A 27,940-nucleotide genomic window follows, 5' to 3' on the forward strand; every position below is an offset into this window, starting at 1 on the left:
TAGTTATCTTATACCTAATAATTTATATAATGATAATATAAAACCATAAAACTAAATCAGGTCCAAAATACATCTACAAATATTTATCATGTGTATAAACTAAATCAAGTGCTAACTACATCTACAAAATTAATTTACTAAAGTATTGAAAACAATATTACTAACCTTTTAAAAAAATTGAAAAAATTCGTCCCCTCCCCCTCCACTCACTCAGCTGCCATGAACAGTGAGTTCACGGCAGCTGGGAGGGGCGGGGTATTTATAGTGGGGGCACAAAGGCACCGGTTGGTGCTAAACAACCGGTGCCAAACACTATGCATCGGCACCGGTTGAAGTTACCAACCGGTGCTTTTGTGATGGGCACCTGGCGGCACCGGGGCATGCCAAAATTCGGTACCATTGTCCACTCATTAGGCACTGGTTGGTGCCACCAACCGGTGTCTATTCCTCTTTGTTCTTTTGGTACCGGTTGATGGCACTAACCGGTGACTATACGCGAATTTTGGTACCGCGTGATGTTTTAATCCGGTACCAAACTAGCGCCGCTAGCCAAAGGTACGAGCTGCTGTTTGCAGCCGGTATTAATGCGTAGTATTAGTACCGGCTGAAACAGCAGTTAGTATTTTTGGCTTGGATTTTTGGCCCATTTTCTAGTAGTGGATGAAGATCAGTCAATCGGCTCCGGATACAACTTATCTTCAGTCGCAGCAACCACGGCGAGGCACCATGCAACAACGCCACCGCAACAGCGAGAAGCCACGTAGTGTCCCGGAGGGAGCGGACACGTTAGCGGTAGAGGAAGATCTGAAGCCAGGCACTCAGGCAGGTAGTTGCGTATCCGGCGGCACGGAAAGAGCCGAGCGAGCAAATCACAATAGCCGTATGGTCCAGGACACCGCAAACCATTCGATAAGCATCGTAGGACCCTAGCAATTTTCAGCCGACGTGTCCGGGCTGCCCCGTAGACTAGTGATTGGCACGCGCCCATACTTGCAATAGGCAATATATAATATAAACGGTTACAACAGAAGTGGTTTTAAGATAATAGCAATATTGAAATGATTTTGAGATAATAGCAATAATTTACATACGCAATATTGAAATGATTTTGAGATAATAGCAATAATTTACATACGCAGATGCAAGTTTGCTTAGATGGTACTCTGGTAGCAATATTTTGATATGGTAGCAATGTTTTACATATCCAGATGCAGGCTGTGTACCCGTGTCAATAGTGGTAAACAACACACTCGTGCATGAAATTAATTAAATTTAGCAGAAAATTAGTGAAACAAAAAGTTTGTCATAGGAAGCATAGGCATGGTTCATTGTATCACGATGTCCATAACAATTTAAGAAAATTAATTAAGGGATGCATGCATAACAAACTGATGGTTGGTGATGTTTTGCTTTCAGTTGGCCAACATGCATAACAAACTGATGGTTGGTGATGTTTTGCTTTCAGTTGGCCAACGTGGCGAAAGCTCTCCATAAGTTTCAGAATAATATATCTTTTTTTAAAAAAAGTTCCCAATAACCCACCACATGCTCCTCGATGGAAAGAAAAAAAGTTCTGATTGGGTACATCTTTGTTCTACTTTGTATTATATGCCTTCAGTCTAAATTGCCTACACTTGAGATAATCCAGTTTAATGCTAAGCTAGATCGGATCATATGCCACTAACTGTCAAGTTTGATTTTATCCCTTTTAATCATGTTTCTTTTAGCATTAACTGTACTCACTGCATCTTGCTCCTTTTCTATATATATAAATGAGAATAAACATATTTCTTGCAGAGACAAGACAAAATCATTGGGCCACTCAAAGCACATCTGCACACCCTAGGTTTTGCAATTAGCAGCCAAATTTGCTGCAATGATTTAAGTCAATGCATAAATATTGCAGCATAAGATAGTTGCTGGCTTGCACTCAAGAAAGTGGAGCTGGCTTTTTCCATCCATGGGGAACATAAGTCTTTACTATTAGACAACCAATATCTTTTGTGAAACCATAAGTCAAGACACATTAAAATGGCAAAGCAATGGAAAGGGAATGGGAAAAAACAAAAGGAAACAACAACAAGACGAAAGCAAAAAAGCATCAGAACTAACCGAAAGAAGACGGCACCGCACAGGGAAATCAAAATAATATGGCACAGGAACAAGCAGAGGAACAAGGACAGGACCAAAGCTCACTGTAGTAGTTATTGTATCTAATTAGACATTTGACCGTATAATTAGAGAATGATTAGAGTAGCATTACTATATTTAATCATGATCTAATTAGATTCATTAGATTCGGCTCGCAAATTTACACCTATCTATAATTTTTTTTTTCAAATAGACTTCATTTAATACGTTATGCATGTAAGATTCCTTCAAAAAAAATTCGCAAAAAGTAACCAAACAAATCGCATGGGTGGCAGCTTTTCCGTTGACGTGGCCCGGCCGGGCAGCCGCCGAGCCCACCACCAATGTTACTATAGATATAGATAGGGAAGGACACATCCCGCAGAACGTACATCAATTTTTCGCTTATCATAAAATAACCATACAGAGCACACAACATATATATAACTGTAATTCCAAACATTTTGTTGTTCTTTTGTTAAATATGCAGATCCTAGACTTTATTTGCCAAGGATCTGATTTTGTTTAGTAGCTTGTCTTCGGCATAAATGCCAACCTATACACTGCTTCAAGTGTTGTTTTGCAGATTCCTTTACCCTTAATTGCAGGGATCTTACGAATCATCAAGACATCAAGTATGTTGGTTTAACTTCTTTTTTGCAAGAAGCCGACGGCGGAACTCCCCAAGAGCCCAGATAGGATACAGGTTGCGGTAGTTGCCGTAGTTGAAGTATAGGGAGCTGTTGAAGCACCCAACATGTTCCTGCGATCAAAGGTCAGGTACCAGGAAGTAAGTGGAGTTGAACCATCAGGTCTAACTACATGTGTTGAGATGTGGCAGGACGGCATGTGTCAATCGCATAAAAAATAAAGTATTGGTGTATACATTCTGGGATAGTTATATGCATTCATGCACAAGTCGTATGGCCCGAACGCAAACTCCTTCGTGAATGCATAAACTTACCTATACATGATTGCCTAGAAAATGGAATTTTGACTAATATATAACTTGTAAGTATATAGCATACGGATGGTAGAGTGGTATTATTGGTACAATAGTTGGGCAGCTTGCAATTTCAGGCTGCACCTAATGTCACCATGGAATGTCACTGATCTCAATCCGCCGAGCATAGGACTTACAGCACTGAGCCTGGATATGTCTTGTTCTGGCAAAACAGGGTTTTGCACCAGTCTAATTATTGGGTTTGTACCTCAACCATTGTTACATAGTTACAGTGATATTCATTAGTTTCACACTATAAAATATGAGCGGACATACAAGGACTGACCATAGATATGTTTGGAACTGTCTACAATGGATATATCAAAGATTATATATTAGCTTTATCTCTTTAAGTATATATATAATTTTATAACTTTATTATAAGATTTTGAAGTACAAAAGGTAATAGTCCAGTTTCTATAGCTTCGAGACCTTATAAAAACAGTAATGACAAAGAATTATTTAGCAGAAAGAGAAAAAAACAACCAAATCATGATGCTAACTTATAGCTCTTCTATAAGCCAAAGATAAATAGAAATTACTTGTTGGGGAAAGTCGCCTGACTCTAGTTGCATGTTGATCAATTCTTTTGCAGCTTGATATAGAGGTGTCGGATCTCGTTCCACCTGTATAGTATGCCCATAATATGAAATAATAAGCAGCCATCACGGCGGTTTTACAAGTAATGTATTTGTGACAATTGCAATGTGCAAAATATATACCTGACCACCATAAATTAAAGCCAACATTGCCCAAGCAGTGTTTACTGCATGAGGACCTCTGGTCCCCACGTATGACTGCCAAATAAATGAGAGAAAATTCATTAAGATTTTGTAACCAATATTTCCTTCAAACGAAGCATGGTTGAGATATAGTACAGCTCCGAGCATCAAATATTGCATAATGTTATTCTGGACAGTTGTGATGCAGATAAGGAATTATCCAGTAAGTTGGTAAATATTAAAGGATTCAAAACCTGACCAATTAATTCTTTCAGATCATCAGTACAAAATATATATTAAAATTAGACATCAACATTTGAATTACTAAGAGTATGTTTAATGCATTATATTACAGGAACCAAATGTACTTAATTTACACCCATGATGAGGCAACTAAACAGGTTAGGAGAACAAGCAGTAATCATAAAGTTGCCTCCATTTTTTTTAATGCAAAGCCAAACCAAGATGCTTGGATCAGAAGTGTCTGACAACTTGCATATCATACAGAAGTTAGGATTTTGAAGAGAAAAAAGGCAAAAAAGACAACAAAATAGATATTCTTTCTCAGTTGTATGGTATCACATATATTCTGATAGAATCTGATACGAATGTATGTTGGTAACAGTTGTACCAAATGTATGTTGTCCGTTCCGAGATTCGTGTCTAAGGATTATCTGATTCAACTTACATTTGGATACAACTGTTACCAACTTGCCAGGAGCAGTCAATTGTTATTCAACAGCCAAGATTAAGTCAATACAATTGAGAAATAAGATACTACTCATGCCAAATTACTTTTCAACCACTGATTCGAATTTCTTCAGTCTTCCTTCTTCTTTTTTTTTGAAAACTATTCTTCAGTCTTCCTAGAGGCAACTAAACACGTTATTGTTGGAAAACAAAGACTAATGAAAACAAGCACCTTAGAATTGGATCTGATTGGTGGCTGTCACTCATACTCAGATTAATATATTGCTAAGAGGCAATATCATGCAGGTAAAGTTAACAAATATAGAACTATATACCATAACCTGACAAAGCCCTCTACATGGTTATAGTTAAATAATGAAAATTAATAGTTACCTCAGTCTCACTAGAAAGATAAGTTTCACCCCATCCACCTGTGCCTAGCTGCTTTGACAACAGAAAGCTGCATGCTTTCCTGATGGAGGAACTATTTTCATAAGTTCTTCCAGCAGCAGCTAATCCTTTTACAGCAAAGAATGATCCATAAGTGAAACATACACCCCAACTGCCAAACCTGTTAGGTCATAATTAATCTAATTATTTATTTCATAATTTAAAAGTATGAATAATTTACTGATAACAAACAAGATAATTTCAGAGACCAGGAACCATCTTTTCCTTGTTCCTTCTCAATAAACTTGGATGTGCTTTTAATGCAATTTCCTATTTCGTCTTTGCGGTACCCTGGATCCAGCTCTCTGAACATAATCAGAGCTTGGAGCACTGATGACGTACATTCAACAGATCTATCAGTTGGTTAAAGACAATGAATCAGATCCCATGTATAAAAAATAATTGGAATCAAATTTATTTTTAAAAATTATGTGGATATTTCATTTCTTACGGATAGTCAACAACAATGTTGATAAAGCTCTCTGAAGGGTTGAGAACCTATTGCCAAGAAATTCCAAGTTAGCACACAGTCAGGAATGAATTTTTTTATTGAGAATAACCTTTGGGTAATTATGAAAAAAGTTACACAAAATGCACACCCATGCACAACCCTGAAAGCTAAACTTCATTTTGCAGTTTATATTTGTCTGCCCAAACAAATAATTTGTATATACAATCAGCTAGGAGTGGGCTATCTGTCTTATTTATGGAAAGATCTAGAAGATTATATATGAGGTCTAGAAAGAGAGTAGTAATCTTCCAATTTCAAACGCTTCAGTGAGGTAATTAAGAATGGTTCAAATTCTATATTTGACTCAACTCAAACATGGAAGTTACACAACTTGTTTGTCCAGGAAACAAAAGAGCAGTTTAAAATACTCACCTCCAACAAAGGTGTGGTTCTTTTACGCTCATATGTAGAAAAGGTGCCATCATCATTCTTCAATAAACAAAAAAGCATGCTCAATTACTTTAGGTGTCAAGTACAACACTAAATTGTTCATAAACTGGGTTAAAGAATTATACAATGAGAAAACAATAATTTCGTTAAATCTGGGAATATATAAAAAAACAAGAAATTGTGTTGTGTACTCCCTCCGTCCTGCAAAGACTGTTCGTTTAGCCTTAAAATTTTGTCCCATAAAGATTGTTTGTTTAGATTGTAGTAAAAGTTCATCTAATTAAAGCAATATCAAATACCAAGAAATAATTGCATTGAGAAGGGCATGGAGCCCAATAAGGTGCAAATTTTCAAAAGAGCTGTGTTATCCCAATAAGGTGTGAGGAAACTGAAACCATGGCCATTGCCTCGTCTTTGACTTGTTCGGTGTCGAAATTTCCATGCACTTATTTGGGACTTCCAATCTCAGACAAGAAACTGAGGAAAGCAGACCTCATGTCTTGGGTGGAAAGAATAGGAGACAAATTGCCTGGTTGGAAGGCTAATATGATGAATATGTCGGGTCGTGCAACTTGGGTGCGCTTCGTTCTCTCAGCTCTTCCGATACATGTATTGATTGCGCTTAATGTTCCCAAATGGTTCATTAAGGCAATTAATAAGATTCGAAGAGCTTTCTTGTGGAAAGGAAGAAAAGAGGCACAAGGGGGCTGCTGCTTGGTGGCTTGGGAGAAGGTGCAAAGACCTCTAGAACTTGGTGGTTTGGGAATTCCTAACTTGGAAATCATGGGCTGGGCTTTACAAGTGCGGTGGCTGTGGCTGCGGAAAACAGATTCTAGCAAGCCATGGCTGTCCCTTGATATCCCCATCCACGCCAATGTGTTGGCACTTTTCCAGGTTGGAATGCAGACATCTATTGGGAATGGAAATTCAACTAAATTTTGGAAGGATAAATGGATTAATGGCAGCTCAGTCAGAGACATTGCACCATTAGTGGTGGCTGCAGTCCCGACACGTATCAGAAACATGAGTCTGGTTGCAGAGGCCATGGTTGATAACAGATGGGCGCAAGACATACAAGGAGGTTTATCTAGGATTGGGATATATGAGCTGTTCCAACTATCCAACATTCTTTCTGAGTTTGTTCTCACTCAGGAAGAAGATGTTCACACTTGGCGGTTTGAGGCCTCGGGACAATACACAGCTAAATCAGCTTATTTGGCCTTCTTCAATGGTGCAATTAACTTTGAGCCCTGGCGAAGAATTTGGAAATCCTGGGCACCAGCTAAGTGCAAAATTTTTCTATGGTTGGCAGTAAGGAACAGGTGTTGGACAGCAGATCGTTTGGAAAGAAGGAATCTTCCACATACCGATCGTTGTTTGCTGTGTGATCAAGAACCTGAAAATATACAACACATACTCACCACATGTGTCTTTGCAAGAGAGTTTTGGTTTCGAATTCTAGCAAAGTTTGACTGGCAGGTCTGCACTCCATTAAGGGATGAACTCTCCTTCTCAGAATGGTGGAGGACGAGTGTCAAAAAGATTCAGAAAGATAAACGGAAAGGTTTTAATACTTTGGTTATTTTGGGTGCTTGGCTTCTTTGGAAACACCGAAACGCTTGTGTGTTTGAAGGAGACCGCCCAAATTTGGACAGGTTACTGCAGGCGTTCAAGGATGAACACCACTTGTGGTGTCTGGCAGGGGCTCGAAGCCTCAGCTCCTTGAGTGCTGGTCAAGTGTTCGGACTAGGCTAGTTCCTAGTCCTTGTTAGTGGTCTCGGGTCAAGCTTTTGTTTTTTGTTTTTTTCTTAGGCTACAACATCATAGTGTATCACAGCCCCTCACAGCTCGGCTCGGAGTGAGGTGTGCTAGTTTGTAAGGGGCCGGTTTATTCTCTCTATTAATACAAAGATACGCAGCTCTCCTGCGTATTCGAGAAAAAAAAAAAAGAAGGGCATGGAGCCGATCAAATGTTTAAGTAGATGTTATTTTTCTAATTCCAATGTATTTGCCTATAGTTAATTAGGAGTAACATGGTCATTTTGTACTACTAGTGATGTCTAAAATTTTCTAAGCGAACAGTCTTTGTTGGACGGAGTAGTAGCAGACAATGCAGCAGCATTTTTCTTTTACTGTATGACTGATAATGTAGCAGCCACACGCTCTTCACTAGAAATCAGTTAGTGCAGTATTACTTGTGAGTCAGATGTAAGAATTATCCATATACTTATTCCTTGGGTTGTTTCAATATCGAAGAATCATCCATGTACTTATTCCTTGGGATTGTTTCAGTATTGTGAGTTTTATCATGTTGAACTAATGAAAGGGGTATCTTCATAATCAATCAAGCGAGAATGACATATTAATCTCCACTCAAACGAAAGTTATCCCCTTCCATGATACGGTACAGTAAGCCTTTCCAATGCTCAAATTACCTTGTGGACAGGCTTAAATTATTGCGTAAGTTATCTCTTTAATACACAAGTTATTAAAATATAGCGCTAAATTTAAAAGACACCGATATTATGCTGACACTGCCACCTTTAGTCCACAAGATGTTCAGCAGGAAACCAATAATATACATGGAAGAATATGATCCGGTTTGGAAGAAAGATTTTAGAACTTCTAAATCACATATCATAAAATTCACCATCAAATTTGTGCACCTTTCAGAAAATTGCCAAGTTATGTGTAAATTTATCTAGAATGCGCCATAGCTCTCTTTTTTGTTTGTTTTTTATTTTCGTTTTTCTTTTCAGATGGCAGGATGATTTAATCCATGCTCAGCGATTGCACCAAGTGGGCTCGAGTCCCCGCCCACGGTGGGTTGGTATTTGTGGATGAAATTTTGTCAATTTTAAAATGTAGAAATAGTGATGCTGACTCAATTCAAACTGTTTCAACGAGTACAGACCCCGCCCACAGTGGGGTGGCATTTGTGGATGAAATCTTCTCAATTTTAAAATGTAGAAATAGTGATACTGAAACAATTAAAACTGTTTCAACGAGTTCAGATGGGAGAAAAGGATGCAAATATGGAGCTAGCAGCGAGCCAGACTATGTCAGTTTTAAACGTGACAGTCAAAATGTTAGAAGGATATTTGGGTCCTGTTCTTTCAGGCATGGTTGACCTGCCGAACCAAGCCTTGTGACCGTGCGTGGCTTTATGGAAGGGTCTCCATTGATTGATTCTGTTTCAAAAACCAAAATCTATGACATCCTTGCATATATATGTGTGTGTACGACCCCATAATCAATCTACTATTTTTCCCGTGCCATATTCTTGCTTATACAAAATTCTATAACACGACAAAAGATCTAAAACGAGTCATACCACATATGAAAGAATGCAATCCACAGCGTCATACAAATTTTCTCCTTTTATGGGATCCCCCACGAGACCTGGAGAGATCTTTGACAACAACAAAAGAGCCTAAAGAAATGAAAAGCTGTGTTAATGGAAGAAAATTTAAATGAGTACTGAGCGACATGACACAAATACTTGCACAAGGGCACTCAAAAAGATTCCATATGATCATGAATATGTGTGTGCATCCGTAAATTTGATTGAAAAAAAGCAATGACAGTATATACAGCACGAAGAAGAAAATCAAGACCAACAGTGTTTGTTATGCGTGTGTGTATCTCTAGTGCATGTGTCTTATTTATCCAACAGTAATTTACTACTACCTCCGTCCAAAAATATAACAACTTTTTAACTTGGTCAAAGTCAAACATTTTCATCTTTGACCAATAATATATCCAAAAATAATTACTTTTAAATAGAAAAGTTTATATGTTATGATAGTTGGTTTCATTAGGAATAAACTAATATCACTTTTATGTTGTCAATATTTATGTTTTTTTACCATCTATGGTCAAAATTGAAAAGGTTTGACTTGGAGAAAACCTAAAAATAGCTACATTTTGGGACGGAGGTAGTACTTTAGAATCACTAGAGTAGGCAAACATTAACAAAACTACCTTTTTGCTGATAATGGCTGAAAAAGTACTATGTTACTATGTCATAGTATATCACTTATACTTTTACCAGGAAAGAACGTATTCAAGGTTTTTTAGCAAATGAGAAATATCATAAGTAACTTGTCTTGACCTTGAGTGCTTCCGCAGTACAATCAGATACACTCCACCCATTATCTGCTGTAGAAAGTGTCCATGAACCTTTCGATCTATGTCGGTAGTAAGCTTCGTAGTCAGGATGGTTTTCATGGATCTGTATAAAGATACGCACATCAAGATTTCCTTTGCAAACATTGCTTAGCTTACAATGATATAAAAGTATTTGATGGAGTAACTTGAACCTGTGAACTTTTAATGAATTCATGAGCTTTACAGAGTGTTGGACCAAACTCATTAACAAGATCTGTCGAGCAATAGGCTTGGACAATGAAAGCAGTCTCCCAGGCTGGACAGCCATCATACACCTATTATAGAGAGAAAAAGTTTGTACAATGCTTATTAAGACTTAAACAGAACAGGTTGCTTTCTGCAGAAATAGAACGAACATGTAAGTGGCCATCGGACATAATCTTTCCAGTAAATCATTGTGATTGGGAATAGCCATGGTAATTTGATGATTTAACGTATTAGACCGCCCAATTAGGATTTTGTGTAAAAAAAGTGAGACTACTGTCCAAGCATTCCATAGACTTGAACATGACTTTTGCTGTGAATGTTTTGGTAAATATGATATTAAGAATGGTAATGTTCAAATTTGTGGTCCTATGGTAGTAGTCATTGTATGATCAACTTTATGAATTCTTAATAATCCAATAGGAATGTGGCTATAACTAGAAACCGGTGTAAGGCCTTCTGTAGCTGTTAATGCTAGCATCATTTGTGGCATTTGGCACTGTAGAAACATATTTGTGAGATTATAAAAGCTCTGCTGTTATTTTTTTTTTAAAAATGGTGCTTGGGGTTGAAACAGAGAACTAAACAGTCAAGTCAAGAATAGCGATTGTTGAAACAAAGTTTTGAGTTTCATTGTAGCTAGGTTCATATTGAAAAATTCTTAACCAGAAGGGTATTTAATTTTTGTAGCAAAAACTTTTCAATAGTAATTATAAGTGATTGTCAACAATGAGAAAATGGTGAATAGAACAACCGCTGCACAAAGCATGACAAGGTAGTACCTGTGCCTTCATACCATCCTCCGCAAGCCATAAAAAATCATATATCCTTGGAAGATGTTGCTTAAATGCATCTGAATTTGGATTTTCTGCCCAACAACAAATCATATCTAGTGCCTACAAGCAAAGAGTTGAGAAGTAGCTGCAAATTAAAATGAATATTCTTGTTCAAATCATTTCAGTTATGTGCAAGAATTGGTTCTCTTTTGACAATTTAAACTTTGAAAGAAGTCCAGTTGAGCATGTGTGATATTGCTATAGTAAGCTAACCAAATTACATTTGGCCATTACAGATATGTTTCGTAGAACTCCAAAATTTTAAGAACCAATGCATCATTCTGTAAGCTAGTCAAAGAAATTCAAAAAGATGATCTACAGTCAGGGCAATAGGCTGAGCCTCAAAGATTTTGCTAGATATTATACTATTTACCAAATCTGGCGAATTCAGCATATGTCTAGGTCCAAACAAAAAGGGTTGCATTTGCCAATGAAGGTCAATTAGCATAGAGCACCAAAATTTCATCTTCATAGTAGATATGCTATGAATATACCTTGTTTATCGGACATACACAGATGTATTTACTAATTTCATCTTCATAGTAGATATGCTTCATGATGTTTTTCAATGCTATATCTCTTAACTTGTTTACTGGCCAGCAATTCAGCATTGGCTCCACAACTTTATTAAGGCAAGTCCATACAAGATTTTGTGCCGTTGTCCGTGGATAGATAAGGTCCACCTGCATGTACAAAAAAGAAATAACAGAGAATCAGGCAGTTGAAATTGTATGAATCAAATTTTATTGTTAAGCATACTAGACATGACACTATGAATCAAATTTTCTTTACCAAAATTATCAACATTGTATGATGGAATATAGAACCGAACTAAGATATGAACATTGTTTTCAAGTTTTGATACATTGCAGCAAATATCTTCAGATTAACATTTTTGAGTGTTCATATGATCCGAACCAATTAACAACAGCAGCCTACCAAAAATGTTTTGATACCATCCTATAGCTGAGATTGTGTATGGAGAAGTTTTGAACCATTTATCAATGATTACTATACCCTTGAACCATTTCCAATAGATAGATTGCTTTCAGTGATTTAAGATCGAACAGCTTATCCAATATGTTCTCTTTCAATAACTAAAAAATTGTATGTGGATGTAACAAAAACATAATAAAAACAAACCTTGGCACAAGTATCACGAGCTTTGTTCCAATCAATTTCATTGTATGGTACACTATAGAGCTCATCTCTCAATGCCAATATAGTTGGTGTAATTGGTCCAACAAACTTCTTACCAAAGAGATAAGCCATAGGCAGATAAACCATACGGGTAAAAACCCAATATCGTCCTGTGGTAGCAAAAATTTACTTTTTGATCAGAAAAATAGAGGATTCTGAGAGCAAGAAATAAAAGAGATTCACAATGTCCAAGATGAGCAAGATTATTGTTGCGGACGCCTTTGTGGGACGCACATACTCCAGGCGGCGGCGCACAGGCAATCCGGGATCAGCAGCTGCAGCTCCGGCAGAATAGGTGGATTGGTTGTTGGCAGGATTAGGTTTGTTAGCTCAGCATCTATATAAGCTGATAGTGTATTAGGGTTTGTTAAGCAAGAAGTAATCCACAAAGATCAGAGCCTCCAAGGGAGGGCGATCTGGGTTATCTGGCCCTCGTTTGTAAGCTGTCATCGTTGATTTGAGCAATATAAATCCTGCCGTATCAATTATTTACAATGGCACATTTTATTCTGTGAGCAACTAGGTATGTATGGTGTCTGAGAATGAGATAGCCTAGTGATGATGGAACATTTTATTAACTTAGAAATAAGGATTTACAATACTAGTATATAGCCCTCATACAGCTGTGGGTCTTTTTTTCTTTCTTGAACATGCAGGAGAGCTGTGTATCATTTCATTAAGAAGAAAAAAAGTACAAGGTAGAGGGAGTAAACTCCCTCACCCCAAACACTCAAATGTAATCAACACAGCTGTGGGTCTGGAATAATGTCTACCAACCTATATGCATGTATAGAACGTTTCTAATTTCAAGGGTGTCATAGATAAAAAAAATTGTTTCATGCAAGTGTGACTCTACCTCATAATGAATATCTGGTTTCATAAAATTCCACCTTTTCAACCAAAAGCAGTTTATTGTTTAATAACATTCCAAAACTTATGTTCGTTATGCGGTTAGTGTTAGAGTATATTTAGTAGATTAGGATATGTAATCCCGGACTGCCATATGTATCGGGGAGGTGCCTTGCCCCTCAAGTCTCTGTACTCTATATATACCGCCCAAGAGGCTCAATGTAATACATCGACCACATTATACGCATCCTATTTTCCTATAGTTAGCAACTCAAAGCTAATATTATCTAAACTTTTGGAGTTTGGTTTACCTGGAATTTCAGATCTCAATCTAATTTTGAAGGATCATATTTTTAGATGCATTAAAGAAGTATAATGAGAAAATTTGGAATGTATCTGTTTTCCCGCATTTGCCACAAAAAATTTGGTGTTTCCTCCAATGCAATGCAAATAGTTCAAATTCGTTTCCATCCTCACCACTACTTCAAAATAGCTGACAACTGAGACACTAAAAGACATACATAGACGTGTCCACTTTCTTGTTCCTCTTAAATCTCAATGTGTCAAAAATCCCTTCTAGAAGTCAAGTGCTCAGGATGGCCTTAAGGTTAGCACAACACGGCAAAGCACTAGAGATTGCGGCTCTAGCAGTCTATGTTAGAGTATATTAGGCAACTCCGAATATGGTTAGTTTAGGATTGATTGTAATGCTGGGATAATCTTCCTTATCTCTAGGACTAGGAGAGACTACTTGCCCTCCAAGCCATGTACTCCTATATAATCAGCGCAAGTGACTCAAGCAATATATCCACACATTATACCCAATCTTACATGGTATCAGAGGTCTAGGTTCAAACCCTAGGCCTCCGGCTTCCGCTACTCTTGCGCCGCCCCTGGGAAGATCGATCTCCACCGGGGGCAACGCCCCCGTAGGATCTGCGCATGATCCGCAACGCTGTCATGGTCTCGCAGCAGCAGAGGGACATACTTCTACTCGTGGCCAATCCATGGCGGTGCAGCTCGTCGTCCACGTTGGGCACACATCGCCATAGGGCCGCCGCAGAGGTTCGTCTTGCTGTTGCTGTTTTCTTTTTTTTATGAGAGATCGGTTTGTGTCGCCCTGCCGTGGATGAGGTTGTCGTTTGCGCCTTCCCAGGCTGCAGCGCCGACGCTCGTGGTCAAGCCATCACCGCCGGTGTCGTCACCTTTTTCAGGCGGTGGCGCCATCCGCTGTTGATCCAGTCGAAGCATTCGCACTAGCGTTCCGACTGCGGGGGATGTCATATGTTCGACTTATTCTCTAGTCTCATTGTTTGCGCACTCCCGTTGTGATAGCGGGGGGATGTTAGAGTATATTAGGCAACTCCAGATATGGTTAGTTTAGAATTGATTATAATCCCAGGATAACCTTCCTTATCTCTAGGAGAGGCTACTTGCCCTCCAAGCCATATACTTCTATAATCAGCCCAAGGGGCTCAAGCAATATGTCCACGCATTATACCCAATCATACATTCTAGCTGGCATAGTTGACCCTTCACTCACGGCAAGCTTCAAAGCCATGGTGACCGCACCAGGTCTGTGTGGATAAGAGGTGGCCAGCAACATTCAAGCACAAGCATCCAATGTGTTAGGAGGTGCAATCGAGCCAGTGGACGACCTCAACCCAGCTCATAGTGCACATAGAAAGGCAGCTGCAGTGCAGGAGGTGACAAGCTCCGTGAGAGGTGCATTGCAGCACTCCAACAGAGGTGAAGGTGAAAGGTAGAATGTTATCATATCATATCTCTCTATTTGATTATTTTCTGTATTTGGGTTCGCAGTGAAAGATGAACTGAAACCAAGAAGAAAGCAATTAACAAATCTCTCTCTTAGAGTCAAAAGCAACGTATTGACCCATGATCTGATTAATTTAGTAAGTATATCCTACATAAGTGAAATGCCGCAACAGCCAAAAGAAGTTATGCCTTAAAACTTGACCATTAGTTTCTTAGTACCGAAGTACCATGTTGCAAAAACATAAGAAATACTTCAGGAAGTACAGGACAAAGGAGGAATAAGGTTGTGACCATGGCTACAGATGCAACCAACTCCATAGCCGGAGATGAATTACTCGAGTTCTTTTACTTGTCATTTATTTGGTTGAGAACTTGAGATAGTTTTGTTCCTAAGACTAAGAGTAAGGTAGTTAGATGTATGTAAGAAGGGCGGTTACAGGCCCTGATAAGCTGTAACATTTTGGGGGCTCTCCACCCTTTCTCTTCTTCTTAATATATTGATGCGCAGTTCTCCTGCGTGTTCGAGAAAAAAAAAGATTCTTAACCATGTTTATTAGGGCCAGACCTATTTATGGAGACCACGTTCATTTGAGATCAAGCAAACCACATATTTGGCAGTTCATAGCCTCTTTGAGTGGGTAAATTCGCCTTCGCCTCTTTGCTATTTCCATCTACTAAACCATATCATTTCCAAACAGCACATCTATAACACCATATTGGTGACAACAGCCACAAGAGCAATAATAATACAAAAAAACAGGCATTCAACATGCATTTTTTAGTTTCTTATGGTCAGTGATCCCCTATAAGCCCAGGAGAGGAGTGGAAACTATTGGACCAGGACACAGAGCCTATAGCGAGGGTTCTTGTCAATTAAATTAGAGCCATAACTCTTCCTTGCAGGATTCAGTGTTATGTTGGACAATACATATAACAAAGCACCAACGATAGTTATCATGAGACCAGATACGTACCTGGATGTATTGGAAGAAAATGAGGGACAAGCCATAATTCAGGAATTATAGGATTATTTCCAGACCAATCATACAGACCAATCATCTTCATCAGAAAAGATGAGGACCACGAATTAGTCATTTCCAAGTCAAAAAATTGTAATTTACATAGAAACATAACTATAGTTGGCATTGTAAGACCTTTACCCAAACAAGACCCCCCCCCCCACCCCCACCCCCACCCAAACACACACACAAAAGGAACCAGTAAATGGTAAAAGTTTAATATGATAATTTAAATAAATATGTCTATTTCAATAATAACTAAATAGCTGTAGCTTTCCATTTATATTAATTCAGAATACCTTAGGCAATACAAAATTTGGGGATCAGGGTGCACAAGCCCCATCATGTCAAAATGGACACATTAGGTTCTAACTCGAGTTACCTTTTTCTACAAAATGGAAGTTTGAAGTACTCTTGCATGATAATTGAAATTGACAGCAATGAGGTAAGTTAATATCCAACATCATTTTAATAAAAACCTTAGGTTTGTTTACTGATAAAGTCACAAGCTACAACACTCATACATCCGTATATCTTAACGAGCATTTCATAATTCAGATTTTATATACTATTTCATCAAACCTGTCTGAATTTTTCTTAAAGAAAATAGTGCATGATACATATGGGAAAATTTTATATATGGAACCCAGGCAACATGGAACCCCAATGGCTTCTACATGCACATATAACAAATATTTCATTTTTTTTTAACTTAGCTAGCATACCGAGAGCCATATCTTTCCCCATTGTGGTATTGCAGCTGCACTTCCATGAGACAAAATCCATTTGCATCCTTTGGTCAACGCATCATGTGTCTTCTCCTCACCAAGAAGTCTTAAGGTAACATAGTTTAAGCATGAGCCAAACATGGTGCTTGGTCCCAGCAATTGTTTACCCCAACCACCATCTTCATTCTACAAGGATCACATTACATACAAACTTTCTTATAATATGCCACCTTTAGAAAAGTAACTGACAGCTGACCAAATGATATTACTAGAAAGTAGCTGGAATGCCATCTACATACCTGTTGGTTATAAATATATCGACATATCTCATGTCGATGTTCTTTCGATAGGACGGTATTAAGTGATCCAGTGATATATAGAGCAAATACCTGCAAGAATATAGAAAGCTCGTAATGCTGTGCGCAGTTCAACTAAAATACTGCTGTCACTGTTTATTGAAGCTTGCAAACCATGACACGAACAATAACAATTTATTTATCAGATTCCATGGTGGCTCTAGATGGCATCTGCCATAGTTAATCAATAATGCTAAACTGCTGAAACAAATGTTGTCTATGATATATATTATGCTGAGCAAGCAGGTCAACTGATGGCGTCAATTCAAAATAAAATGCGTACCAAGAGAGGCATGATGAACAAAATGCCACTGAAATCTACAGGCCAGTGCCCGTCATCTGCTTGCAGACTAGAATGTTGAGCAAGGGCTCGCCTCAATGATGTTAGTATGTTTTCTTCTGTGACTTGTACATTCTCTGCAAGCTTGGCGGGTAGAGGATCCAACTGAAGATGTTTTTGTTTTGCATACTGCAATAGAGTATAGTACAGTGCAAAGAATTTTATGGTAAATTAAAGAAATATTTAAATGAAGTGCACACAATATACAACGTAAACATAGGAAAACAAACTAGTATCTTTAGAACCTTTAGCGACTATTATGCCAGATTGACAATCATTTATTTAGTAATGGTGCTTGCCTCTAGAAATCTGTGGCCATTGAACGCAGAGCATCTAGATTATATTATGTAATGTTAATGATTTTGCCTCCGGTACCTCTGTGGGCAAGAGTTTTGAGGCTATATGGGGTGACCCTGCTGGCACAAAAATAATGGTTTAGCCACCTAAGGATTCATCATCTAATAATGTTATTAGTAATTCGCAAGTTATCCCTTCCCATTCATGCAGAATTCCAGCTCTTCAAGGTTGCAGTCCTAAGTCCTTCCATAGCAACAGATTTTTCTAAAGAAACCTCAAACTACTCACCTATTTGGAAGGAAGCAGCATTTCCGCCATAAGAATTTCAGTTAAGGATTTCATCTGAAATTTGTACGATTCAAAACAATGCTAATTGAGTGAGTTCCTTTAGGCTTTAATTAATCTCTGAATGCAGCAAACTCCTGATATCAGAGCATGATTGAAACTTGAAAGGGTTGCATTGAGAAATTTTCTATCGTTCACAACAGCACCTAATACTAGTTTCACACTTTCAGTTCGCCTTCCAGATCCTTGCCCGTGAGAAATCAGGAGTGACCACTAAACACCAGCATTGATTTCTGCATGTGCACGATTAGCCTCTCCTGACTGATTCTGATTACTGCTCAACAAGACGCAGCAGGAATGTACAGGAAAAACACAAGCCATATCTGAAGATCCGGCATCGAAACTCATGGTAAAATTGAGCAATTATTCGCTCATATTCACTAGTTCATGCCAGGGTCCTAACTTCGCTCACATCAGGAGCGAAGGGGGCAGGGGAGAGAAGGGGTCCAGGACCAACTCACAGAATCACAGCAAGTGGCGGCGTCTTATCCGCATCGGAAAGGCGTCGCGTCCATCCTGAATACTCCATGGCGCGGATGGCGACCATGAGGACCCCGCCGGCGCGGGCGCCGGCACTGGAGGAAACAACGAGTGAAACGACGGCGGCGGCGTGGAGGAAACAAAAGAGATGGCTCTATAGTGGGGCTACCACGAGTCCACGACACTAGTTTTTTTTTTGGTCGGAGTCCACGACACTAGTTTGTTTGGTCACTACTCACGCTTCGTATTTGGGCCTCTCTTATTATTTTGCCATGGCTTTTTAAATTTTTTTTTGGGTTGAGTCACTTTTAAACAAAAAATGATTCCAATATGGCTATTTCAAATATTAACTTTAGGGCTTTTTATAGGAGTATTAAGTTTATAAATAATTTTCTTTTTAGATTGTGAATTTTAGTCTCGACCATCGATTTTCCTTGTATTCGGAGAGAATTAATCTGTTCTCTAAACTTATCTCGAATTCTCGTCAAGATCCGTAAACTACGGAATCATATATTCTGGAAGTTATCTTGTATTTTCGGCTACGTATCTAAATACATACCTTATTACTTGTTCATATCGACCTCAAGTGCCTATGCGCTCATGCTACCCCAGAACTCGCATGGCTCTATGAAGAAGTTTAGGGTTTTAATTATTTCTGAATAGAATTTTAGTTGAAGGAATAATCCAAATAATTTATGAAGATGTTGAGAAGTCTCCAATGTTTTCAAAAAAAGTCCCAAAATCGGATTAAGATGCAAAAGGAACTCAAACAAACAGCTAACCTTGAGAAAAATCTTCTAGAAACTCAAAGTAAACCAACAATAAATTTAAAAATAAAATGTAATAAAATAGGAAATTAGTTATAATGAATAAATTAAAGGCAAGTGATCATGATGGAAGTACGATCATCGCTTCAAGGACCTGACTTAAAAAAAATGCAGGCTCCATCGGGGTGCACAAATATAAGATTTCTAACATTTAAAATTTATCCATAAACAGAAGGAAAATAGTCACTGCTGGTGCGGGGCTGTGCAACTTAGCCATACGACCACATCCCAAAAAATTTCATCCTATTTATCAAAGAGATAAATAGATAAACTGACTATCATACACTATGCTCACATCTTGGCAGGAGAGGATTCTGACCAACCCGTTTGAAGTGGGATGCAAATCAAACGAACTAAATTTACCTGCCTACCAACCCAAGGTCCAAGTGATCCGGAAAAGGAAGATCAGATAATGATTGAGTTGCTTAGAGTTGTGAGGCCCTGTTTGAAATGGACGAGGCATAGGATGTCATTGGGCGGGCTTTGCCACGACCGCGAGCTTGCTGGCCTGACCCGCACCCAGGCCCGTACAAGGCACGGCACAAGTGGTGCGACTATAGATGGCCAAATGGGCCGGCACGACCTGACCCGACCCTAACTCTATCCGACACGGCACAAATCAGGCACGACACGACTCGGCACGACTACCGAGTCGTGCCGTGCCGTGCCGGCACTGCGTGCCTCGCCTCAAATCCAGACATGACACTATTGGCAGGCAATCGTGCCGGGCCGGCACAATAGGCACGGTCGGCACGGCGTGCTCGTGCCGACCTGAGCTCACCACAGCCGCCGGCTTGGCGGTCTCCGCCCTCCGCCGCGCGTTTCCTGCCGTCGGTCGTCGCCCGCCCCGGCCCCCGGCCGGCCACCGTCCTCCGCAGCGCATCCCGACTGCCAGCGCCCGTCGACCCTGCCGCGCCCCTGGTCGGATGCCGGCCTCCAGGCTCCACCCAGACCATCACCGCCGCCACGCACCCCTGGGCAGGCTGGCCTCCGCCGCGCCCCCTGCCGGCTGCTGTGCGCGCCCACCGGATGCTGCTCGCTAGTTGCCGGGGCAAGTAAAGGGGTGGGCTGGCGGGGAATAGCAGAGTAGGCGTGACAAGAGGGAGAGAAAGAGAGTGGCCGGTGGTGGCTGGGTGGAGGCGTGGAGCAGAGGGAGTGAGGGAGGGATGGATGGGGATTAGGGATTTAGGGTTTGGGAGGAGGGAGTATGGGCAGCTAATGGGCTAAATTGTGCTAGGAACAAAATTAGTCGTGTCTGATCGGGTCAAGCTCATTAGTCGTGTTGGGTCAGGGTCAACACTATGGGTCGAAGTTCAGGCCCAGGCACTACCCTATGCATCGTGTCGGGTCGACACTGACCCTATTGGTCGTGGGCTGGGCTGGGTTAGGGTAGAGTTTTTTTTCGTGTCATGGCTAGTGCGGCTCATTTGACCCAGCCCATTTGGCCATCTATAGGCGCGACCGTAGGACCTCCAAATTTATAGGGCCACATAATCAGCAATTAGCCCACCTAAGCCTTAGTTACTTTCCACGAATCCACTTCAACATGCGTCGAAATCTCGCAGACAAATGAAGCACGACTCAAAGCCTCGCCTCCGAGGTTATGCAGGATGCATGATGCGATCGGCAATAAGTGTAAGTCCTGTTTGTCCTGGAACTGCCGCATGAAATTATTTTTTGAAAGGGAACGCATGCTGTTGTTGGAGGCCTGCCATTGCGGTCATGCCCTCCTATATGTCTCGTATAATATATTATAATTTCTTATTTCTCAATTAGGATGCCACGGTATCTAAGTATGTTATTGGATTGGCTTCAAACCTCCTTTACTACTTCTATTCACATAGTGGATCGGTGGATGCTTACATTTGAGTTCTATTGACCTAGAATCATTGCATTGGCATCAAGCAAAAGCAAATTGTCCACTATAACCATGAATTTCATCTTTATTTTTAATTTAGCTTTGTTCTATTTGTGTCTTACTTCATCATGTCTCCTATAGGCAGATTATGTGTGTAGTCCTCAAATCACAAGAAGCAAGATGGACTTGAATTTTTCTCAAACGCATGAATTCCTATGATAGTTTTTAGGATTGCAAAATACATGAAGTTATATAATGAAATCTAAATACAATTTTGCTATTTGTATTTCTAGAGGTGAGGGTCATATTTTATATTTCGTACCAGAATCTTTGGTACGGCTCTGCCCGCACCGCACACATGCATAGTCCACAACTCCACATATCAGCCCACATACCTGAAGTGGCTCTACACGGGCCAGTCAACCGGGCCGACGAAGATACTACATATCTGCATGCCTTCGTATTGCAGCCTCGCCGCCTAACGCGGGCTGCCGCAAAGCATGTAAAATATTGCAGCGGCATGTAGGCAGCCGCATTGACCCCGTATCGAAGCATGCGACTCGCGCCGACACGAAGCTGATGGGAAGCCGCAAGTAGAGGTTGTAAATAATTCTAAAATTTAGCCTCGATAATATGAGGACATAATTCTAAAAGAGTCGGACTCTAATTTTATACAATTTTAAACTAAAAAATATATAGGAATTAAGTTAGATTATGAAGAGATCACTAAGACTATGATCCGTTACTACCCTAGTTGCAACCCGCCACACTTGCAACCGTAGATGTCATTATCCTTCTTTTTGCATATAAATACTGGCGGTCCTCGTGGCTAGAACACGACATCGCTGTCGTCGCATAAATATGGCTTATCCTACTGACTATGACATCATATTCCATCAATAAATGTTGAAATCTCAAAATATTATTTTAATATGAATAAGTATCGAGTTTTCAATGAAATATAGTCAGTGACTTTAAAACTTCAGTTATTAGTACTGTTAATATAATTTTAACCACGAGTAGCGTTGTTTGGAAACATACCATATATGCCAAGAGTTTTATAGATCTATTCTAATTGGAAATAGTGGGTTTTTTATAATCTATAAAAATTAGTGGTTAAAATGACAAGTAAGAGACTGCGTCATATCTAAGACGTTGAGTATTTCTTACCGGACCATTGGTGATTCGGAGTTGCATTGGTTTGGAGTTTTATGTTGCTGATGATGATTGAATGATAATAGATGGCCATGACTGTATTTTCCTTCTAGGGCATCCCAATAATAGCTGTTTGGAAATATTTTCATGTGATTTTTGTGGTTTGGAGATATCCATCCGGAGGAGAGAAGGGGACAAAAACTAAGCCATTACATGTTGTCTCATGTTGAATTTGTCTATGCTGTGGACCCACTGAATATAGGAGAATTGTATGGGTATCGACAGAGATAAAACTGAAAACGGAAATTTCCGGTTATCTGGAATCATTTTTGAAATTGTATCCATATTTAGATTAGACAAAATAGATATCAGATATACTGATAAAAATGAAAATGGGAATGGTAAAAATAAAAAATTATAATTAAAATGATTTGAATTTGAGGAGTTGTCACTGGTGCACATCCAACCAACCCAAGCGGGCGCTCTACCAGTCCCAGGTCACCCAAAGCCCAACTAACAAGGATTTTAGGTCTAACTCAACCAAAAATACTAGTATGATAGGTGAAGCCTACTCTATCTTATATATTTTATTCCTCCACCATTAATTTTTGATGTGAGACTAAATCTAATATTACAGGGTAATAATGGCAATGGTTAAAGACGTGTCATCCATAGCTCTCAGACCTCGCCAACTAGATGGTGACGTCACTGGCTCTCGGACCTCGCCAATAATGGCAAGCAGCATCTCTCGTAAGCTCCGAAATCACTCTCACGCTGCAGAGTAGATGTAGACTGCAGTGGATAGTTGCATGTGAATGGGAGTGCAGACCAGCCGATCAGAGTCAGAGATTGATATAGATCGTTAGATAGTTATCAATTTTCTATTAACTTATTGTTGAATTCGGTAGGTACTGTTTGTGACATTTACTTGTGCGGTTTAAAATTTGAAGGAAGACAATTTCATTTGTTTGATAGGTTCTCGTGAGAGTGATATGCCATCTTACCCGCAAAAAAAAGAAAGAAAAAAAAAGAGTGACATGCCAGCTCCAAGTGATTCAACTTCGGCTTCATCAGGAAAGAAGAGAGCCAAAAATGTCTTAACACTGAAGGTCGCTGTATATATGATTCTTGCAGAAATTAATACGGACCAGAAATAGAAGGACACGTCAACTACTATCGAATGTCATGAATATTGGTACAGTACGCGTGGGATCGTGATATTAATTTGGTACGGCGCTGGACCATTTAATCTGGTCGGTCTGTTTCGCTGGAAGTATTATGAAAGTGTCATGAGCATTAAATTTTCTAATATGATAGAAGAAAAAAGGGAGAATATTATGGAATATAAGAGAAGTGTCATCGACATAACATTTTTTTAGCTCGGTTCTCAATCTTAATAACAATGCGATGACACTCCCCACCTTATAACATCTAAGTCAATGAGCAGGAGGAACCGTGTGCCAGTCAGAATCTAGCAACAATTGCTGATAGGGATGACAATCGGTTGGGTAAGGTACAGGTAGAGTAAATACCGGCTCGTGACAATAATCGTACCCGTGAAGTCTAGTGTGTAAAATTTTATACCCGTACCCATACCCACCGGGTACGGGTCGGGTTTCGGGTACCCATTGGGTATATTAATGATAGTATAAATAACCTATCATTTGGTCATATAGACCGCACGTTTTGAATTTATCGTCCATACAAGAGAATGCAAAGCATTAGTAAAGTAAGACAGTAATAAACGGTTCATCCTGCATCAACTTTTTCTTATTTTCAGCATCTATTTTGTAGTTGTATGTAAGTAAATATGTCCAATTCTAGCTATGTATTTCATTTAAAAATGCAACAATGATGCATACACTTTACTACAAACAAAAAGCAAAATGTCAAGTTATTTTCACATCTATTAGTTCATGCAATCTCATTATTAGTTTACGTAGTTCATACAGTCACAAGAAAATGAGATATAAAATTTAAGAGAGCTTACTACATTATTTATAGTATTTCGGGTACCAATGGGTACCCGTGGGTAAGAACTCTTACTCGTATTTTATCCGTGGGTAAAATTCTATACTTTTATCTGTACCCACGGATAAAATTTCATACTCATACCCTCACCTATCGGGTTGGGGGCTCTCTGATCCGCTGGTAAAATTGCAATCTCCCGTTGCCGATTCCGATCCGCTGTGTAGGACTGTATCCATGCACTGTAGCAGCTGTTGCTCCAGGAAGGTTTGTATAGTTGTAAGTACGGTTTATATTAATGAACTGTTCATGTCACGTTGGATTCGAACCCACTCACACTCTTCTCTGTTCAGAGAGAGCCGTGAGCCCCTTCTCTTCCTCCGAGAGTTCGTCAGAGATCCGTGCGTTTGGATGCTACCCCTGCCAAGCCCCGCCAAACCATTAGCCGGCAAATCTTGCCGGACAAAACGGCCGCCCAAGAATTGGCCGCGCGCGGCCTTGAAAATGAACCGCGGGCACGTGGGGGAGCCAAATTTTGGCTGTGCTATATCCAAACGCGCTCGTCGCTGCGGGTCAAAGGCCAAAATTTGGCCTCGCAATCACGGGCACCAACACTTCGCCATCGCCATTGTTCATCCTCAAGCGGCTATTGGCCTTCTTGTGGATGGATGCGCAACTCCACTCCTTCGCTGGTCGCCTGCAGCTAAAAGGTAGCTAAACCATTTCAAGCTGTCTTAGGTCTAGCTACTATATATCTTGCCGTCTTTCATCTTGGAGCAAGCCACCCCTGGCCTGGAGACAGTCGTTCAAATACACTTCACCGACAACTTCAACAACATCCTTGGTTCGGTGAGCCTCGCCGGCTTCCTCGGGCCCTCTAAACCGACTTGTGTTCCCTTTCGGTAAGCTGTGCATCATTGCCGCTGGTGATTTAGTGACCTTGATGTAAATCCTTCTCTTTTGAAGGATCCTTATATGTAATTTGGCTGCTTTATTGTAATATATAAGTATAAAAAAACTGTGCATGCCTTGTTCCATCGCGAGTCTACGTATATGTACATATAAAAGAAAGGAAAAATTGGTCTCATAGCACTGAAAGATCGCGACTTCCGTAAAATACCACTGAAAGCGTCAGCCCCCGGAAAATACCACTCAATGTTGCAAACGTTACCGAAAATCGCACTTCGTCACATTTTTCGCTGCTTCTCCGTCACGAGCGTCTTCTTCCTCCGTTCCTTTTCCCTTCCGCTCCTCCCGCCCGCACCGAGATCCTGTGCAGTCTCCCTCCCTCTCCTCGCCATCGCCACCACCATGCCCCTCCGCTCCCTCGCCATGGCCATGGCCGACATCGCGCTCCCGCCGGCGCAGAAGCTCCGCCCCATCGTCTCCCTTCCTCTGCTCTCCTCCTCCACCCGCGTCACGCCACGCCACCTCCGCGCCAACCGGTTCTTGCCGCTCGCACCGCTCGTCGTCCCCTCCGCCCGTCCCGCCGATGACCGAGCGCCCGCACACCTTGGTGGGCTCCAACTCCTCCGGCCCGCCGCTCCCGCGCTCCACCAGTGGGCCGGCCGCGCCCACAGCCTCTGCCGCCAGCTGCCCACGTACCATGGACCGAGCGCGGGCACCACGACGTCGGCATCCACCATGCCATCGCGCCCCTTCATCGCGACGCTGGCGGCGCAACCGTCTCGCACCTCCACGCGCTCCCCCTCGCCGATGACGACCTTGGCGCCGGACGCAGCGAGGACGGCCTTGGTGAAGAGGCTCGGGTGCACCTGCGGACGGCGTGAACAGGGCGGTGCGGTGGCAAGCTCGGCATCAGGCAAGCGTGCTGCTCCACCCCGACCCCGCCGCCTCACCGTTCTGCGCCGACGAGCTTTTCACCAGCTGCGTCCTCCTCCCGCTCCCCGCCCTGCCCCCGAAGCCCGCCGGGCCCTAAAGCAACGCCCCCCGCCCTGCTCGTCAGCTGCCGCTCGGAGCCACACCCGCCGGCCGCCCCTGCTTGCGTCGCCGACGTGCCTGCCTGCCCCCGTGCCGGTGCTCGCTGGGGCTGGCCGCGCCCGCCCCCTGCATCACGGCTCACCAGGGCCGGCCACCCCCACGCTTGCCGCTCCAGCGCCGGCCTACCTCGCCGCCCTTGGCCTAGCCATCTCCCGCGTCACTGCCAGCCACCCCGCGCTTGCCACCTCCTGCGCCGGGGCCGGCTGCCCCGTACCCACTTTCTCCTGTGCTCGGGCCGTCGGGCATCGGGGCCTGGCCACACCATGGGCCCGCCATATCCTGCGCCACGGCCGGCCACCGCCGCATCCGACTGCCCCTGCGCTCGGGCTCGCCGAGGCCGGCGGCCCCCGCGCCGGGACTCGCCGATGCCGGCCCCGGCCGCACCCTACTGCCCCCCGCCGGGGCTCGCCGAGGCCGGCGGCCGTTGCGCCCTCTAGCCCCCATGCCCGGCCTCGTCGAGATGGGTGATCCTCGCGCTCGGGCTCACCGAGGCCGGCCGCGGCCGCGCCCTACTGCCCTCGCGCCGGGGCTCGCCGAGGCCGGTGGCCGCAGCGTCTTTGCCTGCTAGCCCCGCGCCGGTGCTCGCCGCCCCTGTGCCGTCGTGGGGCAAGCCAGGGAGGAGAAGGGAGGAGCTGGAGGTGGCAGCGGCGGCTCGGGCGTCGCCTTCTTGCCCTGCTGCTGAGAGAGGAGGAAGGGAGGGGATGATGGGGCAGCGAGGAGGAAGAAGGAGCTCGCGACGGACGAGTTAGCGGAACACGCGACGGAATGGTAGTTCGGGGTAACGTGGACTCTTTCGATGCTATTTTACGGAACGGAGGTCTTTTAATGGTATTTCGCGGAAACAGCGATCTTTTGATGGTATGAGACCAATTTTCCCTAAAAGAAACATGCTTTATGAAACTACGTTACAAATTACTCGAACTATATATATCTACGTATGAGTTGTAAGGTTAAATTTAACCACTACTATCCAAAAAAAAAATTAACCACTACTTTTTATTACAAATTATTCAAATAACATATATAGCTGAGCATGCCTTTATGAAACTATATATTTTGAGATGTATCTATATCTTCTCGTAGTAAGGTAATATACAAACGAAGTTTGAAAAATTGGCTTACTGTGTTTCTTCTATATTTTTTTGGAAAAGGCGTCGTCCTATTTATTTGTTTGTGGAGATCTAGAGCTAACAAGCAAGGGCCCGTTCCTCTTTTATCAAGGTTATGTTCACCTTTGGACATTGGACCTCGTCGTGCAGACGCAAAGCGCATGGCCAGCGGGTTTCTGATGGAAAGCCCAGGAACGAATGCTCTCGAGGAACAACTTGCTCCATGAACACTACTATATCAAGGATTAATTTAGTGGAGTACCTGCATGCGCAAGAGGAGGTCAGAGGCCTCTCTCTTCTCGAAGCGGCGCTCGGTGAACTCCCGGCGCAGCCTCTCCACCTCGGCGCGCTCCTCCGGCGTGCCGAGGTCGGGGTCGAACTCCCACACCGCCCTGCCGAGGAAGTTGTTGGACGTCTTCAGCGGTGGGCTGCCCCCCTCGGCGACCTTGAGCCTCCACATGGTGGCCAACAACCACAAAACAGATAGCACCTGAGCTAATAAGTGATGACTACACAGACTAGGTAC

At 41.9% G+C, this 27,940-nt stretch overlaps 1 protein-coding gene across 2 annotated transcripts; it reads right to left on the reverse strand.

Annotated features, from left to right (window-relative positions):
• Nucleotides 1-2,507: 2,507 nt before the first annotated feature.
• On the reverse strand, nucleotides 2,508-27,940 carry LOC120669934 (achilleol B synthase-like). Of its 2 annotated transcripts, none has more exons than XM_039949840.1 (18): nucleotides 27,677-27,940; nucleotides 17,318-17,503; nucleotides 16,978-17,067; nucleotides 16,676-16,864; nucleotides 15,906-15,990; nucleotides 12,250-12,416; nucleotides 11,601-11,789; nucleotides 11,053-11,166; nucleotides 10,219-10,341; nucleotides 10,011-10,130; nucleotides 9,231-9,329; nucleotides 5,879-5,935; nucleotides 5,447-5,493; nucleotides 5,205-5,348; nucleotides 4,939-5,116; nucleotides 3,856-3,930; nucleotides 3,676-3,759; nucleotides 2,508-2,893 (listed from the first exon to the last, which is right to left on the reverse strand). In XM_039949840.1, the coding sequence occupies exons 1-18, from the start codon at nucleotides 27,872-27,874 to the stop codon at nucleotides 2,762-2,764; spliced, it is 2,277 nt and encodes a 758-aa protein (XP_039805774.1). In that variant the 5' UTR covers nucleotides 27,875-27,940; the 3' UTR covers nucleotides 2,508-2,761. The 2 variants fall into 2 exon arrangements, with proteins under 2 accessions (XP_039805774.1, XP_039805775.1); XM_039949841.1 differs by lacking the exon at nucleotides 27,677-27,940 and adding an exon at nucleotides 18,478-18,662.

The sequence above is a fragment of the Panicum virgatum genome, chromosome 4N (genome assembly GCF_016808335.1).
Source record: "Panicum virgatum strain AP13 chromosome 4N, P.virgatum_v5, whole genome shotgun sequence".
NCBI classification, from domain to species: Eukaryota; Viridiplantae; Streptophyta; class Magnoliopsida; order Poales; family Poaceae; genus Panicum; species Panicum virgatum.

Excerpts from the sequence above, each read along its gene's own strand:
- LOC120669934 (XM_039949840.1), bottom strand. The coding sequence starts at position 27,874 with ATGTGGAGGCTCAAGGTCGCCGAGGGGGGCAGCCCACCGCTGAAGACG. Across the intron at positions 17,068-17,317 it reads TGTTCATCATGCCTCTCTTG|GTATTTGCTCTATATATCAC; the intron begins GTACGCATTTTA and ends ATATTCTTGCAG. Across the intron at positions 5,117-5,204 it reads CAAGGAAAAGATGGTTCCTG|GTTTGGCAGTTGGGGTGTAT; the intron begins GTCTCTGAAATT and ends ATGACCTAACAG.